The 26,704-nt window shown below is 45.4% G+C and overlaps 1 protein-coding gene across 11 annotated transcripts in view; it reads left to right on the top strand.

The window, feature by feature from the left end:
• Window positions 1-26,704, top strand: part of SNAP91 (synaptosome associated protein 91) — a 742,345-nt gene that overhangs the window by 267,129 nt on the left and 448,512 nt on the right. For all 11 annotated transcript variants that reach the window (XM_086926569.1, XM_086926565.1, XM_086926568.1 and 8 more), the window contains exon 8: window positions 24,522-24,628. In XM_086926569.1, coding sequence (XP_086782695.1) covers window positions 24,522-24,628 — 107 coding nt within the window. The remainder of the gene's footprint in view (window positions 1-24,521; window positions 24,629-26,704) is intronic.

Raw genomic sequence — 26,704 nt, 5'->3', positions numbered from 1 at the left:
ACACTTATCAGACAATGACACTTAGTAAGTTTACTACTGATTAACACACTATTCTTCCACTTAATTAAGCCACACTTCATGGGTGAGAGTTCAACGTCCTTTTAATTGCAATGCACAACTCTAAACTATGTTTTACTCCACACAAGGTGGCACACTAGGACTTCTTTCAGTGAAATGTGTAGCATAGGACCATGACATTGTAGTTTGTTAAACGATTAGCCTAGGAAGAATGTGCTACTGTTCTCTCTTAATAAATAAATCATCTCTTGCCCCCACGAGGTTTGTTTAAATGGCCTATAAACTGAATCCAATTTACTGTAGGCCCATTTAAAAGGCGCTCTTGACCATTACACACTATGTGGTGTGGAAGATTTGAACGTCTCGTTCTTCCACTGCAGAGAGGAAAGTCCTCTTCATGCTAACACCAGATACTTTTCTTTTTATAGTTTTAACTCATTCTGCTGTGCTAGAACCTATTATCTGGATGATGAGTAGTTAGGGAGCAAGGTGTGCTGATGTCATCATTGTACAAACAAAGTAAAAAGAGCTGCTTTGCTCATTTATTTTTACTGTGCTGCTCAGTGGGCATATCTTGTGGGAAAGTCCACTAGACATCTGTGAATGAATATATATATTAAATGTGGTGAAGTCTGCCCTGTCCTAACATTGGGCCAAAACCCACCCCATAAATTCTTGGGTGTCTTTCTGCTCTGGGGCTAATAGATGTTGAAAGGCCACTGGATGCCAGGGAAAGATTGTTTAACATTAAAATGGGGTGGTTATTTGTTGTCCTGGTATAGGTTGATATTCCCACCCCTAAACCGTATTTCCATCACCAAGGGGCATAAACCATCCTCATCCCCATGGCAAGCAAGATTAATTTTTGGTATGTTTTGGTATGGGTTGATAGAGATTATTTCTCACCCCCATGCCCCCCCCCCCACCAAATCTGCCTCCACTGGGAGGTGGAAAGAATATGTGGCACCCATAAGTAAGGGACGCAGTGCCAGTGAGGGCAAACTCCCGCTCCCCATTCTATTTCTCACTTTTTTCCCTGATGGTCTCGTGGGTTCTCTGACTCCTCAGAGAAAAAAGATCAGTAGTAAACACCCTACTCTGCCCAACCAGATAAAGCAGTATTTCTGCACCTATTGGGCGGCCTCTTCTGACAGACATGAGCTATAGAAGTTGGGCACCGTTTTTATTGGGAGAAATATTGGTAAACAGAATAGTGGAACATGTATTACTTATAATTATTAAAATAAACTGGTTGTTAAGCGTGCAGGAGGTGAGGGAACCAAGCAGTCATTTGTAGCCCTTGACCCTCTCAAGGTATTGAAGCAGAGCAGTCCAAGGCCTACTTAGGCGAGGTAATATGGGCTAGTCATTGCCATTTTCTGGCAAATAAAATCACCAATCAATGAATAATTGTTCAGTTAGTGCATTTATTACACACACTACCAAATACTATGCATTAGTTAACGCATATATACACACCAGGCAGATGGAAATACCTTTGGTGACATTCTAAAATCACATTTGACCCCTAGTAGGTAATGACCCCCAAAACCCCGTAACCAACCTCCCTCCCCCTATAGCAGACAGAACATCACAATGTAAGGTGGTGTCATTTGAAACAAAGCAGGACTAGTGGCTTTGTCGAGTTGTCACTGTGGTAAAATATAAGGAAAGCCTATTGGCTTTGCCAAGGGGTTACCGCATGATATGAAAAGTAACCACATGGTTAGAATTACCATCATCTCACTGAAATCAGTAGCCATGTTGAAACTGCAATTGTTATTGTCAATGAAAGTGAGGCAAAGTTTACCAAATATTATCGATCTACTTTAAATAAAATATTGAAAATCAACAACACTTGTGACTGAATCATTGTTTTACATTTCAGGTTGCATTAAATGCAGCCGTGAACCAACCTCTATCTGGTCCCTTCACCTCTGGGGCTTTAGAGAAAGAGCTTCTCCTCTGGAGAAAATCAATGAAAAACTTAGTTGGAGTCATTAATTCAATGACTCAGGAGAATTATGGGTAGTTTTTAAAATCATCTCAGGATCCAAAGCAAAAGCCCAGCCACATATAGCCTTTCCTGGTGGAAACAGGAGACCGGCTCCTCTGACCGGGGAGCAGCAAAGGAAATGCTGCCTCCCAAGGTGCGCGAACGGGTAACTGGCTGGGCGGCTGGTAGCTATTGTCTCACGCCCCTGACCATCATTACCTGCGGCCGCTAAGAAAATGGAAAGTGGCAGGAGGCACTCCTATAAAATTCACTTCTCCCCTGAACAAGCCCCCCCTAATATCCTGCAAGGATTTGTCATTTGATTATTTCTCTCTTGCACGGTGCTCCAATGAGGGGTAGGGGCACCGCCAACATGTGCAAGATGTGCTTGGGGGTGCAGGAGTACAGTAGTCTCCTCTTAGGCAATTTTTATGAATTCTCCCCATGTCTCCTGGGTTTCAATCAATCAATCAAATCATTTGTAAAGCGCACTACTCACCTGTGAGGGTCTCAAGGTGCTGGGGTGGGGAATGCTGCTACTGCTTGGAAAGCCAGGTCTTGAGGAGTTTTCTGAAGGTCAGAAGGTCTTGGGTCTGCCGTAGGTGGATGGGGAGGGTGTTCCAGGTCTTGGCAGCGAGGTGGGAGAACGATCTGCCGCCGGAGGTTGCTCTTCAGAAGCTGGGAACTGTGGCGAGGGCGAGGTCTGAAGAACGGAGCTGGCGGGTGGGGGTGTAGAAGCTGAGTCATCTGTTGAGGTACGTTGGTCCGGTGTTGTGGAGTGCCTTGTGTGCATGAGTGAGGAGCTTGAAGATTATCCTTTTGTTGACCGGGAGCCAGTGCAGGTCTCCCAGATGAGGTGTCATGTGGCTGCAGCGAGGGATATCGAGGATCAGGTGTGCAGAGGCGTTCTGGATGCGTTGGAGCCCTCTCAGGAGTTTGGCCGAGGCTCCAGTGTAGAGGGTGTTTCCGTAGTCCAACCTGCTGCTGACGAGGGCCTGGGTGACCGTTCATCTCGTTTCAGTGGGGATCCACTTGTAGATCCTGCAGAGCATGCGGAGGGTGTTGAAGCAGGAGGAGGAGACGGCGTTGACCTGTGTAGTCATGGAGAGGGTGGAGTTGAGGATGACCCCTAGGTTGCTTGCATGGTCGGTGGGTGTTGGGGCGGTTCCCAGTGCGGTCACCCACCAGGAATCGCCCAGGCTGAAGGGGTAGATCCGAGGATGAAGACCTTGGTCTTGTCGGAGTTCAGCTTCAGTCGGCTGTTTCTCATCCTTTCAGCGACAGTCTTCATTCCTTCGTGAAGGTTGGTTTTGGCAGTGTGCGGGTCCTTGGTGAGGGAGAGGATCAGCTGGGTGTCATCGGCGTAGGTCGTGCCGACGGGCGACGTGGGCGAGCGGTGCCCTGGGGTACGCCACAAATTATCTCAGTGACTTCGGAGCGGAAGGGGGAAGGTGGACGCTCTGTGTTCTGCCGGGGACGAAGGAGGTGGTCCAGTCCAGGGCCTTCTCTTGGATCCCGGCATTGTGGAGGCATGTTCTTAGTGTGTGGTGGCAGACAGTCGAAGGCGGCTGACCGGTCCGGGAGGATGAGGGCCGCCATTTCTCCGTTGTCCAGTAGGGACTTGATGTCAGCGGTGGCGGCGATAAGGGCAGTCTCTGTGCTCTGGTTGCTGTGGAACCCAGACTGGGAAGGGTCCAGGATGTTGTTCTCCTCGAGGTAGCGGGTCAGTTGTTCATTGACTGTCTTCTCGATGACCTTTGCCGGGAACGGGAGCAGGGAGATGGGCCGGAAGTTCTTGAGGTCCTTGGGGTCTGCCTTGGGTTTCTTGAGTAAGGTGTTGATCTCAGCGTGCTTCCAGCTCTCTGGGAAGGTTGCTGTCTCGAAGGAGGTGTTGATGACTTTCCAGAGATGGGGTGCGATGGCTGTGCTGGCTTTGTTGAAGATGTGGTGTGGGCATGGGTCCGACGGAGATCCGGAGTGGATGGTGTTCATGATCTTGATGGTGTCGTAGTCATTGATGTTGGTCCAGGAGAACAGGTGGTTGGTGCGGATAGTGTTCATGGGGAAGGAGGTCTCAGTGGTTGTCGGGTGATTGTGGCGTTGAAGCTGTCGTGAATGTCTGCGATCTTGCGGTGGAAGAAGGTGGCCAGCGAGTCGCACAAGTCTTGCGAGGGTGGGACGTTGTTGGTGTTAAAGCTGGGGTTGAAGCTGGGGTTGAAGAGTTCCTTCAGGATGTTGAAGAGCTCTTTGCTGTTGTGCGCGTTGTTGTCTAGGCGGTCTTTGAAGGAGGCCCTTTTGGCAGATCTGATGGTGTCTGCGAGTAGCGTTCTTGTGGGATGCGTGGCTGTCCAGTGTTCATTCACGGATCCAGATTTTCTCCAGCTTTCGGCAGGTTTGCTCGGAGGCCCGGAGGTCTTCAGTGAACAGCTGGCTTTCTTGTTGGTGTGACTGTTGGAGGGTTTCCTGATCGGGGCGAGGGTATTGGCGCAGTTGTTGATCCACTGTCTTGAGGTTGCGGACGACTGGGTCGGTGGGGTTGGCGGGTGGGCTCTGGGTTAGTGTGGTGGCTAGTTGGTCTTCGGTGATTTTGCTCCAGCAGCGGCGAGGCATCTGTTGGGTGTAGTGGTACATGGTGGGTTTCTTGAAGGTGAAGTGGATGCAGCCATGGTCGGGCCAGTGGAGTTCGATGGTGTGGTTGAAGGAGACGTGGGTGGGTGCTTCCGGAGAAGATGGGGTCAAGCATGTGAACGGCAGAGTGGGTGGGATTGTGACGAGTTGTCTGAGTCCGAGGTTGGCTAGGTTGTCGATCAGGGTGGTGGAGTTGATGGTGGTGTTGTTCTCAAGGTGGAAGTTCAGGTCCCCGAGGAGGATGTAGTCCGTGGAGGCGAGGGCGTGTGTGCTTACGAAGTCGGCGATGGAGTTGCTGAACTGTGGTCAGGGTCCGGGGGGTCTGTAGATGAGGGTTCCTCTGAGGGTGGTGTTGGGGGTCGGTGTGGATCTGGAAGTGCAGGTGTTTTGCTGGTGCTGAGGGTGTTGTCGGTGTTGGTTGACACTCCGAGTCTGAGAGGGGTTTCTGAAAGGATCACCTGGGGAGACTTTTGTCACATTTTTAAACAGCTCAGAAGTGAAGGGACTTATAGTTGTTTGTCTTATGGCTGCAATTTATGTGGGGTGAGTGTGTAAAAGAAAGACTTAGACACCTGCTATATTGACATCCAGTGCTTTGTTTTAAGTGTATAACTTGCAATGATTTATGTTTAACATTGCATTTCTTTTTACAGTCATGATTATGTAAATGATGACTTATAATATATGGCTATTGTACTCCTAATGTGGTGACCCTGTGACAAATATAAACCAAAAGTGGAGGGTGTCTTCCAAAAGAAGCAGTCACTATGCACTGCTCCTTACTGCTCACCAGGCATACTACATGTGGTCTTTAAGAACTCTCAGCCACTTGATAATCATGTGGCATGATTCAATGTGTCCTCACCTGGTGAGCTAAACCTCGCAGTGGGAGGGAGCACTTTGATATTCTCTGTTTTTCGTGGGATCTTAGGACAGAAAATTAAAAACATATCTCCAGGAAACCCTAACTCAATTCTTTAAAAAGAGAGGCCCAGGAATATGGTTAAAAACAACATGACACAAAGAGCCATTTACTGAGCCAATGTGTCCATTCTAGGTCAACATGTTCCTTCTGCTTTGCGAGAGCACAGATTTCAGGGGGTCCTCTAAAACCTTTGTACTTCTAACCTATACTGAGCAGGAGTTATACATCCATGCAAATTCCATGCAAGATAAGAAGATTGTTATCCCACCCTTCTATACAAGGTGAGAGGATTGAAATCCGATTATCCACTTTAAGGATTCAATAAAAGGAGAAGGAACACAAACCGAATTATGTCTGTATTAGAATAGGGGTATTTTAAACCATGAAACCCATGCACCGCACTATACACTCTAAATCAGTGAGATCTCTAACCTTAGAGATACCATCATCTGTAAGCCAGGATAAGTGACCTGGTGTGATTAAAGTGCCTGTAACAGCTAGTCTTTAAAATATCAGGCTGCCATCTCATTATCCAAGTATACTCACAGAGCGGATCACATACTCACACACAAAGAGTAGAGTATATACATGAAAGTAAGCCATCAGTCTCCTAAGGCATATTTCTGTGAGGTTTGCCTTATGCTTGCTCCACACCACATGGTACATGCACAACACAGACCTCCATGACAGATTTATGATTTATGAAGCCATGCAAAGCTACTTTGCATGGCTCTTAGTGGATTCATAAATCTGGAGTAAGGCAGTGCAGCGCAAATCACTGTGTTGTCTTTCTCTGCCCTGGGTAGGCGTTCCATGGGCATTGCGGTGGGTGTTCCAGCGCAACTCCCATGGATTTTGAAGCATTCCCAGATTTACAAGGACTTGTAAACCTGGGAAATGTGCTGAAATCGTGCGCTTCCCAGGGGAGGCGTAACTAGGATGAATATCTGTCTCGATTTTTCCTCCTTTCTATGTGTGCTGCATGCAGCAGCACACATAGAATGAGGAAAACGCCTCTCCGGATTGTTATTGTGCAGGAAGCTGGCCCTTCCTGCACAAAACAATGCGGTCTAAAACCGTCACCGTTGTATTATGGTGCAAAGGTGCCTGCATTGGCGCTATGTTGCCATAACGGTACCAGTGCGACCGAAGAGGACCGGAATGTGCCGCGTTGGATAAAAACAGTGCATTTCTGACCTCTCCCTGTGATGCAGGGCAGAGCAGCAAGGTGACATGCTACACTGCCCCACACCACAATTTTCATAAATATGCCCCCTAGTGTTTAAGGTGGAGACATATGTGGCAACAGAGATTATGAAGCCATTTGCTCCCATGGGTCCTGCAGAGCTTTTGAACAGTAGCTGGTACATGGTTTAAACAACTACCCATATTCTAATAAAGACTTAATTTCGTTTGTGTTCTCCTTTCTTAGGATTCTTGAAGTGGATAATCTCCAGTTTTCAATCAACTCATCCTAGGAGGATTAAGTGCTACAATGGGGCACTTAGCTCTCAGTAAGGAGACAATTGTGGAACAATTATTTGCATAAGCCGCACATCCTGCATAACTAATAACCTAATTTCCTATGATTATCAATTGAATTTCTCTCTACTTTTGGCTTCCAAATGTGAGCAAGCCTGAAAGGAAAAAACACATTCTGCAAAATGTCCTCTGAATCATATGTTATCATGGGTAACACCAAAATCAGATTTTTACAAATAATTCACATTTCATACATGCAGGGATTTCTTACATACTCCTTTTTGATTAATTAGATTTTCCATATAAATTGATGCATAGTTGCTCACAACGAAAAATCATTCTTCTGCAGCTCAGTTGTTTGCTCTGTTTTTTCGACTACCAAAAAAAACTATATACGCTTGCGACCAGAAGAGTCTGACAGACATAATGGCATTTTGCTTTTGTGTAACCGTGCTCCGGTAAATTAAAAAATATAGATGAAAATGCACCTATTTCTATTTCTTTCTACTTATATTCATTAGTGTTTTATTTCAATGATTAGTTTTGCTAAAAAGCCATGAGATATCTACACAAATGTTCCCACACTGAGTTCAGAATAGTGTCTACTTTTCAGAAAATTTGGCTTTTTAGGTTCTCCTGTGGGTTTCACATCACTTTCCACCTCAAATTGCGAAAAGGTAAAAACCACAAAAAAAACTGAAAAATAGATTACGATTTAATTGCAAACTCTGCCTTGTCCTGAAGTTGGCAAGAGACTAACCGTAGCACAATAAACCTTTTGTTAAGGCAATGTTTAGAAAGAAAATCGTACAATTTCTTGCACAGCACTTTTCCTCCTTTTTCTAAAAACAAATAACAAATTTTGCTACATTTGACCTATTTTCTTTATTTCCTTCTAGGCCGATCCACAAGCTAAGGGTACTTTTAGACTCTCCAACATGTTGGGCAAAAACTGACTTGTGAAATGTGGTCTGAATATCTTTTGTGGAAAAACTGTTATGAAAGCTTAAGCGCAAATATCACAAAACAAGCATTTGCAATGCAATTGGTCTTGCATTTGCGCAAGCTTGAGCTATTGGCATTGTAAATAACAATACCTTTTATGTTTTAAAACCCAAAACATAAATAAAAGGTATTGTCATTTACAATGGCAATAGCTCAAACTTGTGTAAATGCAAGGCCTATTGCATTTTGTTTATAAAACACAAATTATTATGAAAAGAGGCCGATCGCAAACCAAAAACTAATCACCAAGGGCTAGATGTAGGTAATGAAAATTTACCGATTCTAAAATACCGAATTTTACCGATTCGGTATTTTAGAATCGGTAAATACAATGTAGATAAAAATTCGGTAAGTATTACCGAATCGGTGTTTACCGATTCGGTAATTCCCATTCATTCCTATGAGCCTGGAGGCCCATAGGAATGAATGTGAATTACCGAATCGGTAAATACCGATTCGGTAAAATAGGGAAAAATTCAAGGGTGGCAGGGTGTCACATTGACACCCTGTTGCAACCCTGAAAAGTGCTTTTGTGCACATGTGGTAACATACATGCCCTAAGGCCATGCATGTCTGCCACAAGACACTGTTAAAAATGCACAGATTTGCATTTTCAAAGGTATTCGTTATTTAACACCAACTAATAGTTGGTGGTAAATAACGAATCCTTAAATGTAAATAGGACTCGCATGAGTGCTCTCTACATTAAGGATTCGGTAATTTATCGAATTGGTATGTTAAGGATTCGGTAATTTACCGATTCCTTAAATTACGGATTCGGTAAGTTACCGAATCCTACTATTTGGCCACCTACATCTGAAAAGCCTAATTCCGGTCAGTAACGGCCGAAATTCGGTAATTTCGGCCGTTACACACCGGAATTAGGCTTCCTTCATCTGGCCCCAAGTCAGTAACCTGTTTGACCAGTATGTTAAGCATGTTTAAAGATAAACGGATGCAAGACTGCAGACCACACACAGCCTATTGAGAAGGAGATTAAGTTGGGTGAAGGTGAACATGGAAAGAAATAGGTGAGGGTGATATTTAATCAAACCGTCTAGACTGGCATCAGTTTGCATTCGTAAAGAGTAGTGAGACGTAAGCTTCATTGGGTGCGGGAGGAGGTGGGGCCATCAGGTCCTGCGTCCTACTATCTGGATTTTCCTCTTCAAGAGGGCCATGGCAATGACCTCAACCCCCCCTTACGCGCGCTGCAAGCCCAAGCCGAAACCAAGAGCACTTTAAAGAGATAAAACACTCCCTGCTTTTCTGCTCGGCCGATGGGCTGGGCCATTTTGTAGGCATGTGAATACTTTAAATGCGATTGTGTGTATATAATATATATATATATATATATATATATATATATATATATATATATATTATATACACACAATCAATGGAATTCAGTAAGTCAGCAAGAATTCAAACGAGCCCATAGTCCTTTGTTTGTTATTTATTATGGCACAGCAAGCGGACGAGGATCACGCGTTTCGAACAACCCTGGTTGTTCTTGGTCACATATATATATATATATATATATATATATATATATATATATATATATATATATATATAAAAAATAGAATATAACACAGCCCAGCGGCACTGTAGTGTTTCGGTGTGGGCCTTGGTAATTAGGCCTGGTCGCATGCGCTGGGGTGGATACGCGCAGCGACAGCCAACAGCCCACACACTTGGTTCTCGTCGGAAGTGACGTGCCCGAGCGCACGCCTTCCATTTATTGACCCCCGCAGGCCACGCCTGGCCTGCGGATGTGTGGATGCGTGTTACGTGCATCTGCTAGTGTGCTAACCGCACTACATCTCTATCCAACTACACAAAACTTTGAAAATGTTCAACCCAAGGCTATTCAGAATATCACAATAACTGTTGACCAGGCGTTCTGTACTTGCGTGTCCCCTTGATGACGACTTCAGGGTCTCAGCTGACAGGCGTAGTCATTTAGTCTTTGACTTGGACGGGGATTAGGCCTCAGACTGTACCGCGGGGTGCGGCCTGGCTCTCGTTCCCCGCTGCGCGATGGATTCCGGATGGGGGTGGACATGATTGACAGTCCTCCTCCCTGCACTGGCACCGGCCCTCGTGTCTCCGTTGTTGAATCGTCCTTTTCCTCTTGTGTTGCGACTCGGGGCGGCTCGTTGGTTCCATCCATGCCTTCAGAATTCACTCCCGGGCTAGGGGGGACCACTTTGAACCATGAAGTGTTTCTCGAGACTTCTTCCCCCCCCCTGTTGGCCGTCACCATAGTTCCTCTCGTGTTGGTGACAGTCCACGGGCCTGGTTCATAGAATGTTTGGAATTTTCCCCCCGGGCGTCTGTTCCTAATGACAACCTTGTCTCCTCGATGTAATTGCTTTGGTGTCGCCCTGCGCCGGTGGCTCGCTCGCACATTGTTCCGGCGTCGGCGTTCTTGAGTCTCTCTCATGTCAACCCCTATCGGTGTCGGTCCTGTGGCGATGGGAAGGAGGTCTCTGCGTTGGCCCTGAAACATAAGTGACCACGGGCTCTTCTGAGTAGTGCAGTGGGGCGTTCCTCGATATTCTCTCAGAAACTCATGTAGTCTTTGCTCCGGGTCAGCTTCCTCTACCACTGCAATCCTGAACATTTTATTGAGAGTTCGCATAAACCTTTCGGCCTCTCCATTGGCTTGTGGCCACTGGGGAGTAATGCGCCTGTGGGTGATGCCTCTACTTTTCAAGAACGTGGCGAACTCTGTTCCCTGGAATGGCGGTCCATTGTCACTCTTGATCTCGCCGGGGAATCCGAATAGTGAAAATACTTTGTCGAGCACTGGCCCCACGTGTATGAACGCCGTGGATGGCACTCTTTCCACAATGGGGTATTTAGAGTATGAGTCAATGACTACCAGGGTGTGGCCCTCTCCGGGGAAACTTCCGAAGTCCACGCTGACTTTGGACCACGGGGTCGTGCATGCTTCCTCAGTGATTATGGGGACCGGCCTTTCTGGTTCGCTAGTTAACTGGCAGGACATGCAATTCTTGACATATTCTTCCACTGTGTTTTCTAGTTCAGGGAACCACCTTCATTTTAGTGGCACCCTGGTGGCCCCCGTGGGCGAGCTGGGTAGCTCGGTGTCTGAGACGTTTCGGTATTACTAGGCGGGTCCCTCTCAGCAGTATGCCTTCTTCCGTGGCGCTAAGCTCATGGCGGATGTGCCAGAATTTCGTGAGGGTTTCCTTATCTGCGGCTGTCCAGGTGTTGGGGGGGTGTAGGTAGTCCGTCCAGGATCCCTCTTGTACTGCTTGCAACGACCTCAGGTATGGGTTATCGTCCACTATCGCCTCCTTGATTTCTTCGACGGTCATGCATTGGGGGCAGGAAGTGAGTGCTACCCACTGGACATATTCCTCACAGTCTCCGTCTGCAGCTACTGGCTCTTGGGGTAGTGGGTGGCGCGATAGGTAGTCGGCTGGATTTTTGGCTCCCGGTCTGTATACCACTTCCATGTCATAGGTTTGCAGCTGGATCACCCACCTCTCGATACGTGGTGGTGGGTGGGGAGCAGTGCCCTTGAAAAGCGGCACTAGGGGTTGATGATCGGTGACCATCACGAATGGTTGTCCTTGTAAGTAAAGATGAAAGTGGCTGCAGGCCCACTTGATTGCCAGGGCCTCTCGCTCTATCTGTGCGTATCTGGTCTCGGTCGGGGTCAGCGCCTTGCTGGCGAAAGCCAACGCCGTCCATTTTCCGGGCTCATGTTCTTGTGTCAGGACTGCCCCCAGGCCCACTGGGCTTGCGTCCACGATGACCTCGGTCCGCTTGGCGGGGTCGAAGTATGAGAGCGTTGCATTCTCAAGGAGGGCGTCCTTAATGCCTTGAAACGCATCGTGTTCCTTCGGGCCCCATGTCCAATCGGCGTCCGCCTTCGTAAGTGCTCGGAGGGGCTCGCTGCGGGTTGCCAGTCCTGGTATGAACCGGCCACAGTACGTGGCCATCCCGAGGAAGCTCCTTACCTCCGTTGGGGATTTCGGCGCTGGGGCGTCCTTGATGGATTTGGACTTTCTCGGATCAATTTGGACCCCTTCCTGGTTGAACACATAACCAAAGAATTCAATTGAGGATTGGAAAAATTGGCACTTTTCTTTGTGGAGGGTTGCTCCATAGGTGCTCAGTCTTTTTAGCACATCCCGTAGTTGTTTGTAATGTTCGGATGCGGTGGCGGAATGAATTAAGATATCGTCGCTCACATTGAGTACCCCCGGTAGTCCAGACAGCAGTTCCCTGATGGTGTTCTGGAATACCCCCGCTGCCGACGATATTCCAAAGTTGAGGCGTTTGTACCGCCGGAGGCCAAGGTGGGTACTGAAGGTCGTGATGAAGCGACTCTCCTCGGCAAGGGGTAGTTGATGGTAGCCCGCATTGAGGTCGATTTTCGAGAACCACCTCGATCCGTTCACATCAGCTATGATGTCGTCCATCGTGGGTGTTAGGTGCCTCTCCCTTCTGATCGCTGTGTTCGGCAGCCGCATATCGATGCATAGCCGAATCTCGCCAGGCTGTTTAGGCTTTTCGACTATGACCATGGGGGAAACCCAGGGGGTGGGTCCTGTTACCTTTTCAATGACCCCCATGTTCTCCAGTTTTTCAAGTTCCTTTTCCACCAGTGGCCGCAGGTGGAATGGTATTCGCCGATGGCGTAGGGCTGTGGGAGTGACTGACTTGTCGATATGGAGCTTGATTGGGTCGCATTTGATGCAGCCCAGACCTTTGAACAGTTCAGGGAATCGCTCCAGCAATTCCTCCACCTGGTGGTTCCGAATGCGGTTGGCGAAGGCGATCAACTTCAAGTCCTCCGCGGTGTGGCTGCTCAACAGCGTGTCGGCTTCTCGGTCGATGATGTGTATCGTCGCGGTCACTTCAGCCTCGTCAGACGTATGGGTATTACAATTTTCCCCTTTAGAGGGAGGGGAGTGTCTGCTCCGTAGGCAAAGATTCTAGTCTTGGAGCGTAGGACTTCCGGACGAGGACGCAGTTTGTTGAATTCTTGTAGCCCCATGACGTTGACGGTGGCGCCGGTGTCAATGATAGCTTTTACCTCATTTTCTCCCACCTGTACTACACATGTTGGCTGTGGTCGTCGTCTGAGTTTCAGCTCCCGGGCAAAGGAGATTACATACGCCTCTTCGTCTTCCGAGTCTGACTCGTCATAGGTTATTGGTAGGAATTTGTCCGTTCTCTCCGGGGGTGGGTCTGTGAGTGATAGTTGGCGGACAGCTTTGGTGGGTGTCCATGATTTCTTGGCGTTCCTGGGTTGGCTCTTTCTGCGACAGACCGACGCAAAATGATTGGGGATTCCGCAGTTCTCGCAGGTTTGACCTTGAGCGGGGCAGTCTTTGGCTGCGTGAGGCTCATGTCCGCAGTATCCACAGCGGCCTTGAGGAGTGTCTCTTCGGTATCCCTTCTTCGCCTGGCTACGTGGTCGTGGTCGTACTGCGTCGGCGCGCTCCACCTTGACGGTTTCCGTTTTGGCGGGAGTTTTATGTAAGGCCTGTTCCATCGCCGTTGCTCTGGCGTCTGAAAGTTCATGTGCTCTGGCCAGGATGAGAATGTCCTCCAGTGAAATGCCTGGTTTCCGCAGGATATGGCCCCTTAGTGTCTTATCTCGGCATTCCTGGATTAGTTGGCGTCGTATGGCCCTTGGCTGGTCTTCATCCGTGGAGCTAGCCAGCTCCCGCACTCGAGTGTGGAACTGGTCCATGGATTCTCCTTCACGCTGACGGGCTTGCCCTAGCTTGAAGACTTCGAAGTCCACGTTTAGTTGAGGGTCAAAATGGTTGTTTAGGGCAGTAACAGCAGCAGCATAGGTGGTCACCCCCGTCGGGTTGGGGAGGTGTTTGAAGAGCCTGAAGATCTCGTCCCCTGCGTAGTGAAGAAGAAGTGATCTTTTCACCGCGTCGTCCGTCTCCCTCGTGACTACAAAGTAGTTCTCGAGCCTTTCCAACCAAATTTTCCAGCGGGGTGAGGCGGTGGATGGATCACTTGCCTCGCTGAATGGCGGCAACACCCCAGCGGCGGCATGCTGGAAAGGGATGCTGATGATGGGAGCCCCTGCGTCTTCATCCCCCATGACGGCGGAGTCTAGAACCTCTCCAGTCCCTTCCGCAGGCGCGCAGCACCACGTGTACCTTGGCGGGAAGAAGACGCTGTTTGTCGTGTGGGCTCACCTTGGCGGGAAGAAGACGCTGTTTGTCGTCTGGGCTCACGCGCCCCTTGGCCAGTGGAGTGATGCACCATCATCGGTTTTTTAAAGATCCATTATGGGATTTGTAGGCCTGTTTTCAGAATGTAACATCCAAAGTATAAATGTTATCAAGCAAACCATGCACGCTTCAGTCTTATCAAATGAATAGAAGTCTGACCATTACCAAAAGAGCAGATATGATAGTTTGTCCAGCTCAGAGGAATTCACACATCACAGTCTGAGACGAAAGGGAAGATCTACAAGCAGACGTGGGCAACAGACTGACAAAACAATCAGGAAAAAGCGGCGGTATTTAAAAGCAAGTGCTTTATTAAATCAGGAGGATGGGGGCAGCAGAAGCAACTCAGGGCAGAAGGAACTGGGGTGTATGTGTCATACGACACAAGCTTAATGGCAGGTGGCAGAGGCACCCTGAAGAAACACACAGGGTGGGGGTACATGGAAGCAAAATAGGGAGTTGGAAGAGGGCGGAAACAACGGGGGAAGGGGTAATAAACACAGAGGGCGCAAGCGGGAAAGCAACAACAAGCATTGAAGAGGAAAGTAACGGGCCGGGAAAATCACATTGGGTACAGAGAGTAACACTATGCAGGGGGAGGAAAGTGCACAAAGAATAGTGCCGGATATTAAGACCTGGACGCAGTGAATGGGAAGCCTAAGCAGCCTGCACTCACCTCTCCTATGCTGCTATACATGTTCAGCCCCCGCCCGCGCTGCTTTCTTCCTCCATGAACAATTGTGCTTGCTGGCATGAGGCTAGCAATAGTGTACAAATGGCCCGGACTGCTCTTATATCTTCCGTTGCGTTGCTGTTTTTCTTCAGTCACCTCCATTTATCAACATTTTGGTGCTGCCATACTGGTAGTGGTTCAGTGTCCGCTATACTTTTCAGAGGGTGTAATGTAAGCTGCAGAGCTGCTGACTTCATGAGCAGAGAACCTGTTTAAGTATTGGCTCTACCCCGTGCCTACAGAAAATGTCAAATTAAACAATGGAAACAAAATTACAAATGCCGATCATACTGGGAATTTTTTCCTAGTGTGATCGGCAATTGTAGTTTTGTTTCCATTCCATATTTTGTTTTGATTGATTATTTCCTACTCAAACTCTAGGCATTAGCTCTCGCACATGTATAAGAAACCCACAGCTGCTCAGAGGGTGGGGGCGAGGGCTCCTATTGCGAGGAGGGAGAGGGAAAGCCAGAAATAGAGGCAGCGACGGAAAGGAAACAAGGCAAAGTGAAAGTGCGCCATGCGCGTAGGCAAAGCCGTAGGCAAGCCATGAGCGTGCACATCGGCATGGCCTGCGGCTCATGAACAGTGGCGGCGCCTGCGGACTTTGCCATACTTGCCCGGAGCTTGTGTGCTTAGCAACCGCCGGACAGAGCAAAACTAGGGGGCACAGGGGGCTTAGACCCACTGCAGGTCCCCAAGAGGCCGGGCTCTGGTGCTCTGAGAGGCCCCCTCCCACCGGTGGAGCAACTCTAGGTGCCCCTCTCCTGCATGGCAGGAGGATGCGCGGAGGATAAATAGTGGCCCTGACGGACAGCGACGCCTTCCTGCTCCTCCTGCTGCTGGTACTGACCCTGACCAAGCTGCTGCGACCAGGTGAGCATGGAGGGGCTGCTGAAAAACCCTGAGGTTGAGCTTTTGGGGGCACTGTGTGAAGGGGTGCATTACGACCCCCTCTCCATATTGTATTGTAGGAGCAGGGGCAGGTTGAATTCATTGCCTCTGTTTCAGGCGGAGATGGAAAGTGAAAACTGCATCCGCCTTGCGACGATGGAAGGGGGACAGGAGATGTGCACACTGCGTGGCTGTACATGTGCGTTCACGACCTCTATTTGCCCTGCGTGTGCCATCTCTTATCTCCCATCCGAGGCAAGTCGACAACAATAGATCTCGCTGGCGACAGCGCTTTCGCGCTGCGACGCCAGGTGCGAGACCTAAAAAGCTCAGGATTGGGGGTCAGCTTGACCGCTACCTAATTGATATGTTGCTAAATGTATGGTATTTGTTGACTGACTATTGGTGGAACTTGTTTAGAACTTTTATTTGAACCAGGATACTTACTTTGGAGAACCCTAGATCCAAAAAAGGGCAATGAGAAGGCAACCATGTGTTGTTTTAGTAAGTCTGATAATGTATCAGAGGAAGTGAATAGCAGTTATAGAGACATTATCTGCAAGAAAAACTCTGTTGACTGAGACGGGTATTCTGCTGCTTTCTGAAAGTAGGATAGTCTTCATATATATTTCTGATACAGATTAGGAGGTAGTTCTAGAGGTTTGGACCAAGTGCATAACTTTTGTTTATACCATTTGTGATTTAAAAAGTCACGGTGATTAGTCGAAGTGTTTTAGGGTACTGGTTTAGGATTCTATTTGGAAGAGTGAGATAAGATAATTGAGGCTTGTTTTCTACATGACATAATGTCAGTTACTGTGAACATATTGGTGATGTTCATGGAGGCAGTTCAATGTGGATTTCAGGTATTTCTGACTGAGCATTTGTCTAGTGATAGCCATAGATATTTGATTGGTTCTTATGGAAGACTTGCATGAAGGAGTTACTGTATTTAGGTCGGGCAGTGATACATCAATGATGAGGGCAACTTAGTGTTAAGTTGAGAGGAAAGGTGTTATATTAAATAAAGGCAGCTTTTTGGGTTCTTGTTAGGGGAATGTCTGTTCGAAAGCTAAACAGATCTAGTATGGTGATGTGAAATCATCCATAGGAAAAGTAGGAACAAATTTGAAATGACAAAGATCACTGCATCACTTAGAATGTGGCCTTGTTAGTCATTGAATACTAACCAGCTCAGCTTTAGTTTGGCATGCAGGTCCTAGAGCCCACAGTCTACAAGGAGCCAGATTCTAGAACTTAAAGACCAACTATCTTTGACTTTTAAAACAGAAAAAGAACTATAATGAAGGCAACCAAGTGAAGTGAATCAATGGAACATTCATTATGGTCCTATGTTTATTTCAGTGAAAAGAATATCAAATAAAGGAAAATCAATTATGAGGCAAGTACATTACATCAAGGTCAAAATATATGAATAATAGGCTTAGTGCCAGTGATAGAAGCTGCAAACCACTAATGCAAAAGGTGCAATCTTATGGAACTATAGAGTGGCCATCTTGAGATTCGGCTATCTGGATGTGACAAAGGAATGGAAATGAGGGCATGTTAGGGTCAGGCTTACACTTGAGTCATCAAATTACATTAAAAAAATGTCTGCTGCACTGAAGAGATTATAATAGAAAGTCTTGAATATGAATGTATATATATATATGTAATCTTTGTGGCTGGATAGTCACTGCATTGGCCCATTCAGGGCGCGATTATGATTTGCTTTGCATTTATGCACAGTGCATTCTCTTTAATTTTGAGATATATGTTATTGTATATATATTGCAATACCATTCCAAGATGGCGACTGCCATTTTTGTAATTTTGACTGTCATGAAAGTCCTATCTTTGTGTTGATCACCCGAGCAACGCGGGTGTTTAAAATACACGTTAATGTAGTTGGTCAGCGTCTCATCACTGACGAAGGCCGAGTGCCGAAAGCGCTTTGTGAGAGAATAAAACTTTATTTGTGTACCTGCCTTTGGAGTGCTGCCTCCTGATTCCCAAGGATTTGGGGAGGGACTGTTGGAGCTGATATTCGAGTCGGGTGCACCCCCGACTGGCAGGCACCCGCCTGTGAGTGCGACAGGCTGGTGCGAGTGGAGCTGATATTTAAATTTCCAGTTGCACCGCGGACCCAACGCTCGGATGTACGTGCGGTTTCAACCCCTTGTGAAAGACGCTGTTTCCCGAGAGCAACACAGACTAGCGTCTTGGATCTAACCGGGTAAGAGACTTGACCGCTTGTAACCCGTGTACATATATAGTTGGAATACCGCTGGCGAGGGAGGTACACACTGCGTGGTAACGGCTGTAACCACGAGAAACTTAAAATGTTCTGCGAGACTGAGAGACGCAAGGCCGAGGAAGGCATGTTTAAAAATAAGAAAAAGACCGCTGGGGCACAAGGAGAGGCGCCAGAGGCTACAGATAAAAATGTAATTGATTTGAATGCCAAGCTAATGACTTTAGAACGCCTCTATGAAAGAGAATGCAGAAAATGGTGGGAAGCGACGTCGCTTCAGAATTACATTGATGTTAATCGTGTGCCCAGGGGGTTAAGGATCTATACCATCCCTGCATACGAAAACCCTGACCCACAGTTACTGGACGCATGGGCAGAGCATACTGCCCAGTCATGTAAGGGCAGTCTAATGATTCTGGTACGCTTTGCCTGGTCAGACAGAGAGAAAGCCTTGGCGGAGATTAAAGACATTGAACATGACCTTTCTAAAGAGCAGGATCAATCCAAATTAGAAGAGAAACGTGAAGCAATGAAGAAAAGATTGAAGAAGTATGAGGAAAAAATTAAATCGAGAAAAGAAGAAAAGTTTGAGAGGGATGAAAAGGACTACCGGATGGGAAGAGTACTTACCTTCTCAAAAAAGTATGACCAACCTCGCAAAGAATTAAAAATGAAAAAGAAAAAGCAATCCGGGGCGAGCATACCCGTGCCTGAAACCTCAGAATCATCGTTAACGGGAGAAGAGGTATCGAGCGAGGATGGTCAAGAAGATGCAATCGAACCTTCGGGTTTTCAGGAGGAATATCAAGTGATGCGTACAAAACAGTATCCAGGGGGCAGAGGCAAACCCCCGGAAAGAAGAACACAAAGAGGAAGACGCGGAGGGGGGGCTGGAGCCGCAAGAACTCCAGGCTCGCCGCCCGTAACAAGAAGCATGAGGAGTGCCTCCAAGAAGAAGATATAGACACGGAGGACAATCTCACAATTGTGAACTTGACGCCGAAAATCCTGACCACCGAGGAACAGAATATATTGAAACTGGGACTCACTTTTTGCCCTGAAAAGAATTTTGAATATACTCAAACACGAATAGATCTATTTAAGTACACCCGCAAACTAAAACTGTACAAATATTTCAAACAGAAACCTCCCCTACCCAAACCAGCGGCGGCTGGTGATCCAGAAGAAAGCATGTTGCTATGCAAGGATTTAGTGGGTATTCGTTCTCTGGAAGAACTGAGAAGGGAGATAGATGAAGATGATACTGCCAACCTTAGCAACACCCAGATGTTGACATGTATGGAAGTACAGCAAAGAGGGGGTGCCACTGATTTTAAACCGAGCTCCACTTTCATGCCAATGATGGGAGCGGATGCCATAGACACCTTTTCTGAAGCAGTCATTCAGGATTTAAGAACTCTCAGATGCAAACATGGTATTGACTATGGAAGATCTAATTTCACTTACAAGCAAAGAATGGCTTTAAAGAAGCTCTGTGATGATTCGTCCCTGGTGTGCAAACCCTCGGATAAAGGAGGTAATATCGTGCTGTTAACCAAATGCCAGTACGAACAAGAAGCACTGCGGCAATTAAATGACCCTAAAACATATGCAAGGGTGAACGAATCTATATACAACAAGAGCATTAAAGATTACCACGATATGATCCTAAGGTGGTACAACAGCAATATGCTTAATGGGAATGAACATCTGTTTCTGAGATGCCTGAATCCAGTTACCCCGACCTTCTATTATCTACCCAAGATACATAAGGATCCGGTGTGCCCCCCTGGGAGGCCTATCGTTGCCTCACAGGGCAGCTTGACGGAAAATCTGTCTATATATGTGGACTCTTTTCTCTCTCCTCATGTTGTCAATTTGAAATCCTATCTGAAGGACACAAAACATTTCTTGAACTGTATTGAAAAGATGGTTTGGCAAGATGGGTATACTATGATGGTCATCGACATTGCCAGCTTGTACACATGCATTGAGCATGAAGAAGGGCTACAAGCTATTTCCTGGTTTTTGGATAGGAGGCCAGTGAAATATTACGAACACAATAAGATGTTGATCGAATTTCTTAGATTTTGCCTTGAGAATAACATCTTCCTTTTTGGCACCAACCTCTACAAGCAGCTAACAGGTGTGGCTATGGGCACTTGCTCGGCCCCTAGCTTCGCGAATTTATTCGTGGGGCATTGGGAGGAGCAGGTTGCCTGGTCCAAAACCAACGACAAGTGGAATGAACTGGTGAGATGTTGGTATCGTTATATTGACGACCTGTTCATTATCATCGAAGGATCAGTGGAGCTAGCTGTAGAATATTTGGAGGTATTGAATAACAACAGGAACAATCTAAAATTCACAGGAGAAATCAGCCAAAAGGAAGTGAATTATTTAGATCTAACCATTTTCATTGAAGAGGGCAATCTACATACTAAACTCTTCAGAAAGGCTACCGCAGGGAATTCAACATTATATGCCACCAGCGGGCATCCGAAGAGTTTGGTCAACAGTATACCCTACGGTGAGCTTTTAAGGATAAGGAGAAACAATACCAAAGACAATGAGTTTAAAAAAGCTTCCGGCAACTGCATACAAAGGTTCAAAGCAAGGGGGTACAACGCCACCACGTTGAGACAAGCACTGAATAAAGTTGAGAACCTGGATAGGAGTAAGTTGCTGGAAGACAAAACTCATGATAAGGATAACAAATCCGAAACGGGGCAATTCCGATTAATAACCACATACTCACGAAATTCTGGAGAGATCAAGCGCATATTGCGTAAACATTGGAATATCCTGATGACGGATAATGTTATCAAGCAAGATCTGCCCTCCCATCCTTTGGTTACATTTAAGAAAGCTAGAGCACTAAAAGACTATTTGGTCCACAGCCACCATGAAGAATGGAAGCCCAAACCTAAAATTGAACCAATGAAAGGTTTCTTTCCCTGCGGACGATGTAAGGCGTGCAAGGGAAGTAAACGGGTAATTCAATACAGCATCCCAGGTGTAAAGGACCCCAAGAGAATTTCCAAATTCCTCACATGTACCACATCCTACGTGGTATACTGCCTCACATGTCCTTGTGGCAGAAGGTATGTGGGCAGCACCACCAATCCGGTGAAATTGCGGATATTGGAACACCAGAGAGCAATACAGCATGCAGACGCAAGTTATCCTGTTGCGAGACATTTTGACAAAGAGCATGCACGCAACAGAGAACTGCTTACTTTCTTCTGCTTAGACTCTGTCCCTGTGAGTTCTAGGGGCGGTGACAGACTCTTAAAATTGAGAAGGCTAGAATCCCGGTACATAATAGACTTATTGAGTAAGACACCTACAGGTCTGAACATGCATGAGGATCTAGCAGTGCACTTGGGATGATTTGAATTCACAGAAACATTGCTTCACGTTCATGAATTTGTATATAATAGTTTGATGAATAACCACTGAACCTTTTTGATGGTGATTATGTTTTGTTGCACATATGACTATGAACTTTTGCCCATCCAGGGCTTGATAACAGAAAGATGAACATGGGACTATTGTCTATGTCAAGATGCTGCTATTTGGCGCATGGGATTTATTTTGATTTCCCGTTTTTATTTATGATAACTGTAATCTTTGTGGCTGGATAGTCACTGCATTGGCCCATTCAGGGCGCGATTATGATTTGCTTTGCATTTATGCACAGTGCATTCTCTTTAATTTTGAGATATATGTTATTGTATATATATTGCAATACCATTCCAAGATGGCGACTGCCATTTTTGTAATTTTGACTGTCATGAAAGTCCTATCTTTGTGTTGATCACCCGAGCAACGCGGGTGTTTAAAATACACGTTAATGTAGTTGGTCAGCGTCTCATCACTGACGAAGGCCGAGTGCCGAAAGCGCTTTGTGAGAGAATAAAACTTTATTTGTGTACCTGCCTTTGGAGTGCTGCCTCCTGATTCCCAAGGATTTGGGGAGGGACTGTTGGAGCTGATATTCGAGTCGGGTGCACCCCCGACTGGCAGGCACCCGCCTGTGAGTGCGACAGGCTGGTGCGAGTGGAGCTGATATATATATATATATATATATATATATATATATATATATATATATATAAATGTATGTATGTCTATGTGTATGTGTATATATATATATATATATATATATATAATATATATTCATATTCTAGACTTTCTTATATTATAATTTTAAATAATAAATCGTATAATATATGATAAAGAATTAAATGTGATAAACAGTATGTTGATTGAGTGTCCTTTTCTTGTGTAAAGTAGTCTCTCATGCATTACAAGGGGGCATTTCCCAGGGGATAAAATTATTCACTGATCATAAAGTAGCATGAAGTGGCAGGGTAATATTCAGATGCCAAACCCCACTCTGTGTGCTTGTTAAAGTATTGTCAGCAATAGGCCTGCACTATCAAGCCAGACCTAATAATCTTTAAGGTGAAATGTTCCAATGATAGGACTTCTTGCAAGACTTGAGGCCTGATTTCAATCTTGGTGGGTAGGTTACATATCATAACTGTGGCAAATATCTTGTCTGGTGAAATATAAATCCCGTTGTATGCTATGGGATTTATATTTCGGTGAACGGGATATCCATCACCGTTGTGACCGGGTAAAATGTCCACCAGGATCGTAATCAGGCCCTTAATGTTTGGAACTAGGTAAAATGAGAAGTGGGTTTGCAGGATTATAGCATAGAGAACCAGAATTTTCAGGACTGGAGCACAAATGGGGATTTTAGGCCTGGAACAATATTCGGGCTGGCTGGACCAGAGCAGAGCTGGAGGTTGCAGGGTAGGGGCAGAGGTGGGGTGGGTAGTACAGGAGCAAAATTGGATTGTACTGGGTAGGAGCAGAGCTTGAATGTGCAGGACAGAAGGAGAATTGAAGCAAGCAGGATGGACAAAAGTAAGTTGAGTTTTGCATGACTGTAGCAGAAATTGATTGGGAATAAAACTGAAAGAATGAAACTGCAGGAGAAACTGGAGATACATTGATCATAGACTTGTTATATAATGCTTTAACAGGAACAACTGCACATTAAATGATCAAACTTAGAGAGAGAAACAGGAGATGAAAACATCTAAATGTACTTAGATTAAGTTGGGGCCACACAACAGGTAAGGGATGGTCTTCGAGCAGGGACCGGTTGGCAAGAAAGGGGAGGTCTTAGATCTTGACATAATGGAATGGTGGCTGTCAATCTTGAAACTAAAGAGAATTTACTCTCTGATTTCCAAACATTTCCAACGTTTACTTTCTGTTGGGAGCCTTACCTGTTACTGACCTCCGTTATGGCAGCATGTAGAATTTGAAGTGCATATCATGTATCTATTACTTTAAATACTTATTTTCCCTCCTTCCATGAGAGGCATGTTGGGAGACCATGAAATATTCTGTCTGTAAACCATGACTGCTCAAGAACTCGCACTATGTGTTGTTCTGATTTTTAAGACTTAGTTGATCTTTCACTTTACCTTTGGTTTCTACGTGATGTTGTTTGCATGTTCCTTTATACAGGATTTTTCAGCATAACTTAATACATTTTTTCCTAACACTCTTGCTGGAAGACTGGTATACCTTCACCATATTTTCTGTCAAACAAATTGCATTGCTAATCTGGAGCCTCTATTCTGCTGCTACGTATTGTACTATTTGTAGGTCTAAGAGCCACATATGCTGCATACAACTGTAATAATCATCAGTAGTTGTCCAGATATGAGCTCCATCATTCGTCACTCCAATGACATCTCATCATTTATTAATCTTCATGTCATGCTAAGAATTGCAATGTGTTACATAGTAATGTTTAAGGGAATCTCCAATTTGATTATTGAGGTGGCACCAACAGTGTCCCCTGTGATTCAGTGATTAATGTATTTGCTTTATTGTATTGATGCCAGTATGCACTGCTAGATCTGTCTTTGTATATGTGTGATCCAGGCCATTACGAGCATGTATGTATGTCTATTTTAATAGACTATAAATAATGCAATGCTATTGGTTTTGTCTGCATTTGTTCATTTTGCTTTTTAGAATCATGTGCATTTTCAGTTTTTACCTAAATGAATACAATGAAAGCAGGCTTTAGGCAGAACCTGTTGACACAACAAATTAATTTCTTATCTGCAAGCATATAGGAATTTGTACCAAGATGAAACCTATATGGTGAAGCTGCTAGCACTATACTCAACTGCTGGTGCAATGCTCATAAAAGCTATAGTATGACAAGTGCATGAACTTGCATTTTAAATTAATTTATGTTGATTGGCATAATTTACATTTTGCTCTGGATATCTTGCCTTTAGAGAAGTTTTTTGAAATGAAGAAGGGACAGTGCAAAGATGCTCTCGAAATTTACAAGCGATTTCTAACGAGAATGACTCGAGTATCTGAATTCCTTAAAGTTGCAGAGGTAAGCTATTGTAAAATCTGCTATTCCATTTGCTGTGTAACTGTTTTGTTATGGAAAATTGATGACAAGATATAATACTTTATTTCGATAAAAACAAACTTTATCATAAAAGTACATACAATTCATTGTTAAAAAAAAGATATACAAACTTTAAAAAAGGTAAGATCTTTTCTGAAGCAAGTGGAGACAAAGTAAGTTAAAAACTAGATTAGATAAAGTCCTAAGACAGAGAACCGGGGATGGCCTAATAAATTATTATACACAGTTTCCTACCTCGTTTTCGATTTTATCAGTCTAGAACGTATCTGCCAGGCCTTTCCCAAGAATTTGGCAACTCTGCAAAAAATCATCATAGATGTTGTGTCCGTTACCAGTATGCGGAGTGCCATCGCATGGTGCCTGACTCCCAGTTCTCTGCATACTGGCTTTAACCACCTTCTCCTGGGTCCACTGTATGCTCTACAGGCAAATAAAAAGTGTGCTAGGGACTCATTAGGGTTTGGACATCCAGGGCAGCTAGAATGGTTGAACATAGATGACTTCCAGCGCCTGGTAAAAGTGTTCAGGGGAAGTGTTCCATATCTAAACTTTAAAAACAAGGTTCTGTCTCTAGGTGCTTTAATAACATCGAGAAAGGGTTCAAAGTTCTTCACCGGCTTGTGCTCTAGGAATTGATCGGTTAAAACCTCCCAGTTTGATTTTTCGAGCTCCTTGGCTTGGACCCATTCCCAGTATATTTTTTTAACTGTTTCTTTCGGGGGTGGTGATTGGGACAACCATGTATCGCTTAGCCCCGAATTGGCGATCAGGTCCCTTAGGTTGTCCAACCATGTAATCTTAGTCATCTTGTTCAGGGTAATGAGTTCGTCCAGAGCTGCAGCATAGTGTACCAATTCCGGTGTCCTTCTTAGTCGCACCCAATATAATAACGGTCGAAGGGTAACAATGTCTTTATTTGCATGACGACCCATGTCTTGAAGCAGTGGTTTCAAGGGGGTAGAGACTGTGAGGCCCACCAGGTCTCTCAAGAACTTATTTTGACAAGATGACAAGATATAATTCAATTTAGATCAGTTTTGGTTCAACATAATTCCTATAAGACCAACAATCAGAGGTCTTGCGTATAGTAAATCCAAAAGGAGGCACGGCAAAGTAAATAACATGTTTTAACATAGAGCCAAGTTGACTTAACATGTATAGCATAAGTCCCTGAATCTAATACTTTCTTTGTTTGGAAATGCCCTATCCACAGGTTTCATACATGTAATGTTAGATTTCAAGGTAGTTGATGGGTGCTGGCTTCTTTATATGTTGCCAAATCATGGGCCTAATTCTATTACCAGCTCTTTATATTTTATATTAATCTTCGGTCTAATTTCTTTTTAATAAATGTCTTGGGATTACTTTTAGTCCAAACATTGTACCATCGACGAGTAAATTTTCATAAGTCAATTACGTTTTTAAGTTAGACGCTCATCCATTGCACTTGCCCTAATTTAAAATTTTGCCTTAGTCGCTCCGAGTGTTATCCTTCTCACACTACCGAATATCCCAGGCTTCTCACCAGTAGCAGGCCCTCATTATATGTAAGATATAATATATTGTGAGGTCTTTATAACAAACCATACTTACAATGGAGCTCATATTGATTTCAAGAGACTAGTATCACCCTATCTGTCCATTTCTCAGCTAGAGGTGTCCAGAATGTATGGTGACGTCTCTCAATTTCTTGATAAATGTATTCTCAACATTGTTGGGAAGTGTTTCAGAGATCTGAAAGAAACAGGTTAGTGTTAGATTCCTTACCTTAGAATATCCCCAGGCGTCAGACTGGATCTGGAAAGTTTTGCATAGCAGTACCCCTGCGTGTCGGTAGGCATCGTCTGCGGCTTCGCGTCCGTGATCGGCGTCGTGGTCGCCGGGATGACGTCGCCGGAGTACTTAGACGCCACCCTCGAGCGCTGACGTCAGTTCTTCTTTTTTCCGCACCAGCAAGCACAGATCCGGGAAGAGCAGTACTCCTAGTCAATTTTTTAATAACTTTTTGGATCTCTTTTGGATCTTCTCGAGTCGATA

The sequence above is a fragment of the Lissotriton vulgaris genome, chromosome 6 (genome assembly GCF_964263255.1).
Source record: "Lissotriton vulgaris chromosome 6, aLisVul1.2, whole genome shotgun sequence".
NCBI lineage: Eukaryota > Metazoa > Chordata > Amphibia > Caudata > Salamandridae > Lissotriton > Lissotriton vulgaris.
The sequence above is the reverse complement of the archived record's forward strand: the minus strand, read 5'-3'. Positions and strand labels throughout refer to the sequence as shown.